At 34.7% G+C, this 13,862-nt stretch overlaps 1 protein-coding gene across 4 annotated transcripts in view; it reads left to right on the plus strand.

The window, feature by feature from the left end:
* The window catches only part of RICTOR (RPTOR independent companion of MTOR complex 2), a 100,187-nt gene that overhangs the window by 51,090 nt on the left and 35,235 nt on the right, over positions 1-13,862 (plus strand). For all 4 annotated transcript variants that reach the window (XM_037138538.2, XM_037138539.2, XM_037138540.2 and 1 more), the window contains 5 exons: positions 5,040-5,107; positions 6,893-6,960; positions 11,232-11,314; positions 13,133-13,220; positions 13,762-13,852. In XM_037138538.2, coding sequence (XP_036994433.2) covers positions 5,040-5,107; positions 6,893-6,960; positions 11,232-11,314; positions 13,133-13,220; positions 13,762-13,852 — 398 coding nt within the window. The remainder of the gene's footprint in view (positions 1-5,039; positions 5,108-6,892; positions 6,961-11,231; positions 11,315-13,132; positions 13,221-13,761; positions 13,853-13,862) is intronic.

The raw sequence follows: 13,862 nt of genomic DNA on the forward strand, positions 1-13,862 counted from the left end.
ACCTTTAAATACAAACTCTTACTTTGAAATTTTAAAGTTAGTAGATGCAGTACAGCATTATCAAACCTAAATTTTCTAAGATTGACTTATTCCCAGCAGTATTTTATAGCTCATTCATTTTGGACTGAATTGAAAAATATTAATTCTCAGAATATTTCCTCATTGTATAAAGTGAAGTTTATTTTTTTAACTATGAAAATTTTACTAAGCAAATTAAAGCACAAGCAAGGTTACATAGGCATTTACCTATTTATTTAAGAAAACTGTTTCTTTTTAAAGACTTTAGTGTGTTGTGTGTAAATAGCTCCTGCTAATTATATACTGTTTATTTATTAAACCATGCTAAAAGTCTTTGAATTTAGAACTGCTTATTAGAAAATAATCACCATGTATACTTGAAAGAAATAGGATACATGTACATCCTTTAAAAAAATTTTTTTACTAATTCATTGTTTTTTCTAGTTAATATAAAATAATACATACTCTTTTAAAAAGTACACTGTGAAAGTTGGAACAGAATTATCACAAACTATATTCTTACCATTTATTCGTGTGCAGGTACCATATTGTTAATCATTACAAATTGTGAACTCAATTTGTTTGTATTTGGGTTAAAATTATGCAAGGTATAAAAGATTTATTTTCTGTAGTTTGCCTTTCTAAATTGTTTTATGTAAAACTTGTCTTAAATGTTATAATTGTGCCTTTATTGGGGCTATTAGAAATATTTGAGATTATAACATTGATATCAGCCTGTATCATACTAACAAATTTAAGTACAATATTCCTCTTAATATGTGATTTTTAAATACATTATTCTTGGTAATTCAATGGGAATAAATTGGCATTTTTCGTATTTTGCTGTATGTTTAGGTTTAAGTTTTATTTTATCAAGTAGAAAAACTAGAATCTTAAAATTGGTGAGATGATTACAATGAAGAAAGGTAGTAAGTATAGGCCTGGTTTTTTGTTCCTGTATAATTATATAGCAGATTAAAAAGCCTTTATGTAAGTGAAACTTTTTCAAATAATGTATTAGATGTTTAAGTACATGATTGTATCTTTGCTTATATCTTGTACTTTAAAACCACAAAAATTTGTTCTTTTTGTTTTTACTCAGATCTCCCGAGAATAGCATAGCAATTGAGAGCATATGCAGATCTAGTTTTGACTTTTTTGTATTACTTGCTAACTTTATGATTTGGGGCTAGTTATTAGCCTGTATGTATGTATGTATTTCCTCACCCAAGAACACTTTCTTGTTGCTTCTTAGAGAAGATGGGAGAGAGGGAAACATCAATGTGAGAGAGAAGCATCGATTGGTTGCCTCCCATAGGTGCTTAGACCGTGGGGAGGGGCGAGGAGGTCAAGCCCACAGCCTAGATATATGGTCTGACCAGGAATCGAACCTGCAACCCTTTGGTTACAGGATGACGCTCCAACCAACTGAGCCATACTGGCCAGGGCTTAGCCTCTCTTGGACCTATTTTTTCCCTCAGTAAAATGAAGGTCATGGTTTTTGTCCTGAAGAGTTGTGAAGAGTGAGTACTATAATAATAACAGTAGTAGTAGTATTTAGTAGAAGCTGCAGTAGTAGCAGTAATAGCAGCAGCTAACACTAATGTAAAGCCTTAAATGAGCTGGGCAGTATGTCTTGGTGCTTTTCATATATTCTGATATATGTAAAATATCTTATTTAGTACCTAGCACATAATAAATATTCAAATACTGGTTACCTTGGAAATTACTCAGTATCATCATCTTCTAGTTTATCATCCTCTTCTTCATTGTAGAATCTGCTCTTAAGAGAATATTGTCCTCATTTATATTAATTATATTTTATGAGTTTCATTCTAAATTAATAATCGGTTCCCTTTTCTACATACACAGGAACCATTTTCAGTGCTACTGTCTGTTATTGGGCCCACAGCTCCTTCCTGTTAGAAATGGTTTTTAAAATTTACCTTGGCTTCTATTTATATTACATGTAATATGTTTTAATCTCAGACAGAAAAAGAAATGAAGATTTAATACAATAATGTTAATAGAGTAGAAACTCTGTAAAGGTTGTACAATAATTATAATTTTATAGTAAATTTAGAAAACACTTATTAAACTTACACTTCAGAGTGGGATAGGGTAGTTCATAACATCTGCTGTGGAAAACTGGAAAAGCTGGATAATGATGGAAATCATCTATTTCGAGCGGTGTAGAGCTGTTAAACCAAGAAAGACCAGAGGGAGTGAAGTTTGTTTGTGTGTTTATTTATTTTATTGCAGATGGGAGTGAAGTTGTAAGGAAGGAAGGTACTTGGAGAGTTTCCCTGAAGATCTAGAGATGCCCTTGGGGGTACTTGCAGATTTCGGGCACAGGCCAGAGCCTGAGAATGTGACTGAGGCTTAGGTAGAAGACCAGAGTATTTGGTAGTCCTGGGGGGTTATGGCATAACAAGGCATGACAAGCCAAGAGACATGTAAAGTCCCTAGACCAAGTCTGACTTATCCCCCCAGACGTTTGATGAAATGAGCACCTCTGCAGGACAGAGGCTACCATGTCAAACCCTGAGGACAGCACAGGGGAATATGCTGTAGTCTCCAAGCATAGGATGCAAAGGCCTCCCAGGAGAAGGGGCCATGGGCAGAAGGGTAAAGGTCTTTAAAGGAGTAGTGAATTCATGCTGATTATGCAATTGCCTTTTTCCCCTTGGTCCACTTACTGATTAGGATATAATTAGTATCTGAAAATCCACATAGGCTTTTGCTGGCATCAGAAAAACTTGGAGGAGCATTGAACAGTAGTGTGTGATATTAAAGTGACAAAGCTGGGTATTTCATAGCTGATTTTCCGTGCGTGACATTCCCTAAAATCTGAAGCTATCATAGATGAATAGCTAAAGATCTTAGATCAAAACTAAGATTTTTTATTTTTATGAAATAAAAAATAAATCCAGTCAGCACCAAGGAGAAAAATACTTGTTAAGCTCTCCATTGAAAGCACTAGAGGGCTGTACTTTAGGAAAGGAAACCCAAAATGTACTCTATCTTATCAAAATTGCAACATAGTCTCAATTTAACTTGGTGATCAGAAAAAACAATCAGCCTCCTTAACCTACCGACAAACAGTGGAAAAGATAAACGATCTGATGGTGATAACATCACTTGGATTATAAAATTCAACCTGTCTGACAATCCATCAGGACTTTGACGGAATGTCATACAAAAAGATAAAGTCTGTGCAACTGAAAACCCAAACAAAATATATTGTGCACAAGTACTCCCAAAGGTGATCCAGAATGTTGCAGTTAGAGGGAAAGGACTTAAAACAACTATGATTCATTTGTTCAGAAAAATGGAGAAAAAGAGGAAGAAAATAGATGAGATAATGGAGAATTTCACCAGATAATTATAATATACAAAATGAGTCAAATGGAAATTCTGAAATTCTGAGCTCAATGAAGTTAAAAATTCATTTTGGGCAAGAAGATACCACTGATAAACTGCAAGAAAAGTCAGAAAAAAATATTCAGAGTAAGGCATAATTTGGGAAAAGAAAGCGATAGAACAAAAAGGGATAAAACATAATTGTTGTCTTGGGAGAAGAGACACAAAATAGTCAGAAGCAAATATCCAGAGTCAATGACCAAAACTTTAGCTTCTAAAACTAATGAAACTTCACTTCATGTTTGCAAAGTTCAGAAAATTCCAAATGAGATAATACAAAGAAAACAATATGTAGGCACATTATGGTAACATTGTTGAAAACCAAGACCAATAAAAATCTGAAGAGCATCTTTAGAAAAAAAGACAATACTTTCAAAGGAGCAAGTCCGATAGCTGATTTCCCATGACAGAATTAATGGAAACCAGCAGAAAGTAGAACTGAATCTCTAGAGTGCTGAAAGAAAATAATGCTAAAATAATGCCCAGAGAAAATGACTTTCCAAAACAAAGGTAAAATAAAGATTTTTCAGACTATAGACCCAAGGGAATATAAAGAAACATTACTCTTCTTGGATCGCCTTCCTGTGCGTTGTGGGGAGGAACTGAGCCCAGTTGCCAACAACTAGCACCTTGTGAGTAATCTGTCCTGAAGCAGATCCTCCAGCTCCCATCAAGCCTTCAGAATGCTCCTGCCCCAATCAACATTTTGAAGCTTATGGGAGGACCCTGAGTTGTAACTGCAGAGCTAAGCTCTCTCAGATTCCTGAGTCACAGAAACCATGTGAGATAATAAATATTTATTATTATTTATAAAATAAGGCAGGCACAAAGAAAGAAAGGCTAGAGGGAGTCCTCAGTCAGAAGGAATGTGATCTAAACAAGTGTAGGAAGGAATGAAAAATGCCATAAAAAGTACACATGTAACTAAAAATTTAGAAAAATACTGATTGTCAGAAGCAGTTAGTTACATCTTTCATAATTTAAATTGAGTTTAAAATTAAAATTCACAATAATGCAGTAGGCACTGACATATTGCAAATGAGTTAGAGTGGTTAAAGCTCTAAAATAAGTGAATGTAGCAAGGTTGCTGAATATAGGAGCAGTACACAAAAAATAGCTTGGATTTCTTTATAATAGCAACAGAGGAGAATGTAATTTATAAAACAAAACCATTTCAATAACGTTCAGAAGTGGACAAAACTAAGTCATGGTGTTGCGGGTCAGGATAGTAATCCCAGAGTTGGTAGTGACTTCTTAGTACCGAGGGGAAGTAAGGAGGTTTTGAGGCTGCTGGTGTGTTCTCCACCTGCTGCTGGCTGCAGGAGAGTGTACCTAGTTTGAGAACATCCGTCAAGTCGTACATTTATGATTTGTGCATTTTTTATATGTATATGTGTATTACACTTCAGTTTAAAATTTTAAAAATTCAATTTCCATATTTAAAAAATTGTATATTTCTTGACGACGAGTTTAAAGAAATAAGTCTCTCAAACAGTTTACCCAATTAAAGATATAGGGAAGTGGAATTAATTTTAACTTGTTACACATAGAATGCATTTTACAATAAGGGCACTAATTTTTTCTGCTTTTTTTATTAGCGCATTTTAGCACCCTATACTGATTTTCACTACAGACATAGTCCAGATACAGCTGAAGGACAGCTCAAGTAAGTATCGTTTGTTCCTAGTCATTTAAAAGGTGATGTGTATGTTGCTAATCAAGTTTTAAATTTGCCCGATTGCATGTAGAGTCAGGGCAGTGTGAGTTTGAGTTAGTTTAGTATTTCATGGAATTATGTCGTAAGTCTCTGATAATGTAATTAACTGTGGTTTAAAAAATTAAAGGTAAACTTTGAGATATTTAAAGACTAATTTTATATATAAAAAGATAAATTAGGCTGCAGTAGAAACCTAGGTCTTTTTTTATTGTTTATATTTTTTTTAGTATAATTACATTGAGAGAATAAAAGAATAAAATAACAAGGATGGAATGAAGTGCTGCCCTATTAACAAGTTGAGTAAACAGCAAGATAGCATAGGTAGAATATTGAGAGTAAGGTTAAAAGGGAAGTAAAAGGATATAGAGTAAAGATTGTTTTCTAAAAATGAGGCAGGATAATTTTCAGAGTTGTTTGGGAGAGAAAAAGCACGTAGTTCACTAGATATTCTGGGATAGCTTTTTAATTGAGTAGGCATCAAATAATGTACTATCTGAAGATTTTGCAAATGACACAATTCCTGTAAATATGCTATGAGGTGTTTTTCTGGTAGGATTGTTGGTTGCAGGCATACTTATTTTGATAGATAGTAAATATTAAAATTACTAAGTTATGGAACATTGTGAAATAGGGATGTTTTTGTTGTTTTTCATTTTTCCCTTGAATTAAAAAAAAAATGGTTGTATATCTTTAATCACCTCCATCACAATGGACTCCTCACATTCTAACATATCATGACCTAGCTAAGAAATCAAAATAGATGTTCTCTATTTAAGACTTCTCAAACCTCTTTCTGCCAAGTTATGAATTGAAGGTTTTTAGACCCCTTTCTTGGCTTTTTCTTATGTTACTTAGACATTCTCTTTGTTGACGCAGAGCATACATATTTTCTATTGCTGCATGACAAGTTACCACAAACGTAGCATGTTAAAATAACATCCTTTTATCAGCTCCCAGTTCAGTAGCTCAGAAGTCCCATGTGGCTATTGTCTGGAGGTCATGGGGAGAAATCCATTTTCAACCTTATTCAGGTTGCTGTCAGCATTTACTTTCTTGCTGTTACACAATTTAGAACTCCGATTCCTTGCTGTCAGCTGGAGCCTGCTGTCAGCTTCCAGAGGCCAGCCTCTTTCTTTGTCACCTGGTTCCCTCCGTCTTCAGACTCGAGGAATCCCTCAAATCCTTGTGCTTGAATTGAATCTCAGACTTACCAGCTTGAGAAAACTCTTTAGTCAGGTCAAACCTAACTTATGGTCTGCTGGGCTGTACAATATGAACAGAACCGCACTCACGACAGTAAAATCATACACGCAAGATCCACAGGTTAGGACATGACATCTTGAGGTGATGCGGGTATTTTAGAGTTCGGGCAGAAATGCTTATTAAGCAACTGGTGTTGTCTGTCTAATTCTCAATTAAAAGTGATGAGCTATCTAAGAATACTTTTTTTAAAAGCAGGAAACATGGAACTAAATTAAAAAGTCAAAATGTATAACTTTAAACTGTTGTGGATCTGAAATTGGAAGGGGGTCCTTATGTTATTGGGTCTTTCACTTTGAGACAGTTCTGATCTTTGTTTTTTAACATGTTTAATTTCCTGTGTAAATACTTAAATGTTAACTAACAATAGTGCTCATTCTGCTATAGTACCAGGAAAAACTCACTTTTTGTTTTAACGTTTTATTCTTTTCTTTGACCTCCTCACCCCTGCTGCCGTCCACCTACTGCACCCAGAGAAGACAGAGAAGCAAGGTTTCTATCCAGTAAAATGGGAATCATAGCAACATTCCGGTCATGGGCAGGTAAGTTAGTCAGTGCTGCCGTACAACACTCTCTTATGTAAGAAAAACTTCACTATGCTTTCAAATGTTAAATTATTATTGCAGAATCTAGTTTAGATATTATTCTAGTCTCACCTTCTATGTTATTTTTAGAGCTAACGGAATTTGTACAAAATCATTAAAATTGACTATTTGTAAGTCTATATACTCACAATTGCCTGGCCAATTAAGAAAGTTAAATATGATCTATACTTTTGTTACCTAAAAGTATAATACAAAATGTCATTAATACCAAATAAGCAAGGGTAGGTCATTAGTACTCTTAAATTTCTTTAGAAGATGGATTATGCATGTTTTATCTTTCTGGGGAATAAAAAGCAAACATTTTTTTAAAATTTAATGGCACCAATTATATTAGTAATTATCTTCTTCCTCTTTGTAGAGTAATTTAAGGAATAGCATACAAAGGAGTATAGCAGTAAGCAGAACTAGAAAATTTCCCTAAATACTTCAACAGACCTAGATAACTCTAACAAACATATCTTTTTCATGCAAATTACTTTCCCAGCCTTTGGCCCCTGGCCAGTGTGTTTATAGGGACTTCCTCTGACCTCTCTGAGCTTTGGTGAAAATTCCACTTATGCCATGTGTGCCTGATGGCTGCCGATTTCCCTCGCCCTCGGGATAAACTAGCATTTACAAGGGCCCAATGTCACACATTCTTTCTTATACTTAGCCAGCCTGCACACACTATTTCAGTGTGGAACCAGCACAGCCCTCCTGCCAAGCTTAGGTGTCACTGCCCTTGCTCCAGAACTCACTCTGTTGTCCGTAGCTATGGCTGTCACCCTTTCCTGGCCTTTACCTTCCTTGCCATTAGAGCTGTGCCTGCGTCACCAAACCATGAATTCTCTCTGGCTTTAACCACCAGGGCAGCCTGGTTACTGTCTTCTCATTCTCCCTCCAGGCTCTGCTCTCCCTGTCACTGTCGCTAATCTCTGCCACTCTCCTTCCTTGCCTCTCTTAAACGTTCCTTCTACCATTCTTGCCTCTGTCCTGTGGCCTTTCATACTGATCCATCATTAGAAACGGGTACTGTTTATGAGGTAGATGAGCTTCTTTATACTCGTGATGTTATTTCTATTATATATAATAGATTTCAAAATCCAAATAAGTGATTGACAAATGAGCTCTGGAACGCAGTTTCTTCAGGAGTTGGAACTGCCTGCTTTCCAAAACTATTAGTATGGAGTATGATCTGTAAAGACTGTATCTTAATCTGTAACCTCTCACATTACATCAGACATCAAAGTTTGAAGAATACTGATATAAGTACTTAAAAGTAATAGAACTTCAGAGTTCTATACGACTTTTTTTTTCTTTTTTTCTTTTTCAAGTTTATTGATTTATTTTTCAGAGGGAGAGGGAGAGAGGGAGAAAGAAAGGGAGAGAAGCGTCAATGTGTGGTTGCCTCTCACATGGCCCCCACTGGGGACCTGGCCTGCAACCCAGGCATGTGCCCTGACTGGGAATCTAAATGGTGACCCTTTGGTTTGCAGCTGGTGCTCAATCCACTGAGCTACACCAGCCAGGGCAGAGTTCTATACGACTTTTTAAAAACATTTCCTCCAACATTTTATTATCAGAAATTTCAAATGCACTGCAAAAGTGTACGGTGAACACCCATATTCTTTCACCACCTAAATTTTGCTCTATTTACTTCATTGCTTATTTGTTCATCTGCCCATCCCGCCGTGAATTCATCAGTCCTCCTACATTATTCTTATGCATTTCACAGGAAGTTGCATATTTTAATACTCTTGACTCCTAAACACTTGAGTATGAAGACTGTTACCTAGAATTCAATATTTGTTTATGGCCCTCACTGATTATTTTTGTTTGTTTCTGTAGCTTTGTGTTTTTAGGTAAAATTTCCCCTTACATCACAAATCTTGAGTCTGTTTAATGAGTTTTCACAAATGCTTACATGCATGTACCCAAACCCTTTATAGGATATAGAACATTACCACCACCCCAGAAGGTTCTCTCATGCCCCTCCCTGGTTAATCCCTAAGCCAACACCCATGAGAAGTAACCGTTGTTCTGTTTATTTTCATAGCAGTCAGCTTTGCCTGTTCTGACTGAAATGTCATATAAGTGGAATCATAGTATATTTTTGCTTTAATGTAAGGCTTTCCTTTCACTCACTTTGATTTTGAGATTCATTCATGTTGTTGCATATACCAGTAATGTGTTCCATTTTATTGCTGAGTAGTATTCCCTGGGGTAAATTTATCACAGTGTGTTTAGTTCGCCTCTTGTTAGTGAACACCTAATCTGTTTCCAGCTTTGACTATTGTTAATAGGGGTGCCATGAGCAGTTTTATGCACTTCTTTTTGCAGATGTGAACTTTCATTTCTCCTGGGTAAATACCCAAATGGAATTACTGGGTAACAAGGTAGATGTATGTTTAGTTTTACAAAAAATTGTCAGTCTTTTTCCTAAAATACTTACACTGTTTTATACTGCTGTAATCAGTGTATGTGAGTTCCAGTTGATCTGCATCCTTGTCAGCATTTGGTGTTATTGGTCTTTAATTTTAGCCATTTTGCTGGGTGTGTAGTGGTATCTAATTGTGAATGGAATTTGCATTTCCCCAATGACAAATGATATTGAACGCTTTATTGACTATTCACACATCTTCTTTTGTAACATGATATTAATATGGTTAAAATTATTTGATTCAGTTCTCTCACTTAAAATTTTGATCCATACAATTTATTTGAAGTCTGTCAGTTTCACTTTTCTATGCTAAAAGTTAGATTTTAAGATTAATAAACTTTTAAAAATATATATTTTATTGATTATGCTCTTATACTTGTCCTGGTTTTGCCCCTTTGTCCCCTCTACCCAGTATCCCTCTTTCCTCCAGCATCTCCCCCCTTAGTTCATGTCCGTGAGTTGGGCATATAAGTTCTTTGGCTTTTTCATTTCCTGTAGTATTTTTGACACCCCCCTGTCTATTTTGTACTTACCAATTATATTTCTTAATCCTTGTACCTTTTCCCCATTCTCCCCTTTTCCCCTCCCCACTGATAACCCTCTAAATGATCTCCATATCTGTGATTCTGTTCCTGTTACGATTGTTTAGTTTCTTTTTTTAGATTCAGCTGTTGATAGTTGTGAATTTGTTGCCTTCTTAATATTCATAGTTTTGATCATCTTTTCTTTAAAATAAGTCTCTTTAACATTTCACGTAATAATGGCTTGGTGATGATGAACTCCTTTAGCTTTACAATGTCTGGGAAGTACTTTATCTGCCCTTCCATTCAAAATGATAGCTTTGCAGAGTAATCTTGGTTGTAGGTCTTTGCTTTTCATCACTTTGAATACTTCTTGCCCCAGTCCTTTCTAGCCTGCTAAGTTTCTTCTGAGAAATTGGCTGATAGTCTTATGGGCACTCCTTTATAGGTAACCCTCTGCTCTTCTCTTGCTGCTTTCAAGATTATCTCTTTATCTTTAACCTTTGGTATTTTAATTGTGATGTGTCTTGGTGTGGTCGTCTTTGGGTCCACATTGTTTTGGACTCTGTGCTTCCTGGGCTTGGATATCTATTTCCTTCACCAAATTAGGGAAGTTTTCCTTCATTATTTTTTTTAAATAAGTTTTAAATTTTTTGTTCTTTCTCTTGTCTTTCTGCTGTTCCTGTGATTCAGATGTTGGTACGTTTTAAAGTTGCCCCAGAGGTTCCTAAGTCTCTCATTTTTAAAAAATTCTTTTTTCTATCTGCTGTTCTAATAAAACGCTTTTTCTTTATTTCATTTAGTGTAACTTTCATTGTTTCCCTTATGTTTTTGTTGTGTTCGTGAGTTCTTTGTGCATTCTGATCACCAGTGTTTTGAACTCTGCATCTGATAGGTTGCTTGTCTAAACTTTTAAAAGACTAATGCCAAGCAGGGTTTTTCACTTTAGTTTAAGGATGCATTAAATGAGGGAGAAAGACCTTACTCTCTCCAATATTTTTATTTCCTGATAATCACTCATCAATAAATGGGAGTCATAAGTCAGTTATTATAAACTTTTGGGGGTATAAAACAGATAGAAGAAGGAAGTAAAATAAAATTATAGTAGGCAATTCAGAGAATGTTTGAAATATGCTATCACTTGTGATACCCAAATAATATAATAGTATAGTTGAGCTTGGAAAAACATCACAGATTTTTATATTAGGGATATATTACTAAAATTTTTTTTGAACTTTATGTCAATGATTTTTTTTAATTTTCTTTAGGTATTATTAATTTATGTAAACCTGGAAACTCTGGCATTCAGTCTTTAATTGGAGTACTTTGCATACCAAATATGGAAATAAGGGTAGGTAAAAGTTATGCTGATTATAAAAAGCTTATTTCAGGGATGCTTTTTCCTCAAGAATTGTTAATCTGTATCATAGAGCATTTAAAAAATACATCAATAAATATTTACAACTTAGTTGACTCTTAAGTATAATATGAACCATTAGACATACTGCTGTTAGGAACTGTGGCTGTACTAAAATTGGGTTTAAAATAAGTTAATTATGCTTTATTCATTAAATATGCAAACAGTACAGAAAGGCATTCTCATTGTAATAGGTTCAAGCAATGCAGAATTATATTTAGGAAAAAGTAACTGATATTTACGCATCTTCAGACTTTTAACATGATTTTATAATATAAGGGGGTTTGATTAAAATTGGGTTGTGTATATATGTATATACATGGGTGTGTGTATATACATGTACATTGTGTGTGTGTGTGTGTGTGTGTGTGTGTAGTCCAGAAAAATTCCAGCCATTGTTATATAACAAGAACAATTTGCGCAACATCTACATAACTTGACGGCCCAGAAGAACAATGGCAACTTCACTGCACTAGTCAGTGGGGGTGTAGACACCGTTGAGTGAGCATGTGCACTGTGTGACCATTGCATTCAAAATGACTGAGCGAGTAGAGCAACAGAGATCCACATCAGATTTTGCCTTAAGCTTGAACATACCTCTGTGGAAACTATTTGGAAGATTCAGAAGGCTGCAGGTGTGGGCAGCTGGTGATTGGCAGCCTCATCACAGACAATGTGCCTGATAATGCATCACATCTTATACAGAGTTTTTTTGGTGAAACATCAAATCACCCAATTGACTCAGTCCCCCTTATAGCCCAGATTTGGTACCCTGCAACTTCTGGCTTTTCCCAAAACTAAAATCACCTTTGAGAGGGAAGAGGTTTCAAACTGTTGATCAATTCAGGAATGTATGACTGGGCACCTGATGGTGACTGGGAAAACTGTGTGAGGTCCCACGCTACCTTTTTGAAGGGGACTGAAGTATCATTGTCCTATGTATAATATTTCTTGTATCTTCTTCAATAAATGTCTCTTTTTCATAGTACAAGGATGGATACTTTCTGGACAGCCTATATGTATTATACATATATGCTCATTTTTTAGATGTATTTATAAATTATTAATGCATAAGAATTTGTGTTATACAGTCAAAACAAATTACCAAATAAAAATTGGAGGGAAACATTAACTTTTTCATTTCCTCTTCAGTGTATTTAATTTTGTTCAAAGAAACAAATTTTTTTTCTCTTTCTTTCTTTCTTTCTTTCTTTCTTTCTTTCTTTCTTTCTTTCTTTCTTTCTTGTTTATGTAAACTAAATTTGGAATTGAGCAGTAGTATTAGAAAATATTAGCCAGGGGTGCCTCACTTAAAGTGTAAACTAAAAAACATTTAGACAATGGAAATGGAAGGATGTGGTTACAGGTAGAAAGATTGAGGCAGCTAGAAGCCACTAGAGGTTGAGACAATTCAGTTGACTTCTTACTCAGGAGATGATGAAATAACATAGCCTTTGGAATCTGACCAACAAAGATTTGACTAGTTTTATTATTTATAGTTCTGTGACCTTGGGCATATTACTTTTAACCTTTAAATCTGTTTCTTCACATGTATAATGGGGTTACTGAAGATTTATTGAAAAGATTAAATCATGTATGTAATAAGCATTTTGTAATTAATTTTTTATTGAGCATAGCTCAGATGTATATTGTTTTTTCAGTTTTTAATTTTGTGAATAAGATATTCATAACATCTTTAAGCAGATATTTTTTCCAGAAAAGTAAATGAACTGTATTTATTTGCACTTGTAGCGAGGTCTTCTTGAAGTGCTTTATGATATATTTCGTCTTCCTGTACCTGTTGTGACTGAAGAGTTTATAGAAGCACTGCTCAGTGTAGGTAAGTTATTGAAGTATATTTGCATCTTTTCAAATGTTGTCATTTTTAAAATGTCATACCTAATTGAGATACAACCCCTTAAAGGAAAAATAATGAACTAAGTATTGAATGATTTTCTATTGTTTTTTAATCATAGTGGCATGAAATTAATATAGAAATAAAAACTGCAATAGATTTCTAAAAATAAATTTTTAATTTATTCTTTATCACCCTATCTCTTTCAAATAAGCAGTGAAATTAATGGAAAGATGGACCAAGGAAGGAAGAGGAGACCATAAGAAATTGTGTAATTCTCAAATTAGATAATCTAATTCTTGGCTTATTTTATTTTAGTCAAATGACCCCAAAGTCCCAAAATAAAGTTAGATTTGTATTCATTTACATAAGTCATTTTTTCTATATGCATTTTTAATCTATTTTTTTCTAACTAGTATTTAAAAAGATTAATTATAGCCTGGCTAGCTGGTAGTTATGTACACTTACCTAAAGTGTTTCGGTAACATCTAACTATCTTCTAACCATCTGATTTTAACTGTTTTAGATCCAGGTAGATTCCAAGACAGCTGGAGGCTTTCAGATGGCTTTGTAGCAGCTGAGGCGAAAACTATTCTTCCTCATCGTGCCAGATCCAGGTAGAATTTA

Source organism: Artibeus jamaicensis, unplaced genomic scaffold, assembly GCF_021234435.1.
Source record: "Artibeus jamaicensis isolate MK-2021 breed Jamaican fruit bat unplaced genomic scaffold, CSHL_Jam_final scaffold_369, whole genome shotgun sequence".
Taxonomy (NCBI): Eukaryota; Metazoa; Chordata; class Mammalia; order Chiroptera; family Phyllostomidae; genus Artibeus; species Artibeus jamaicensis.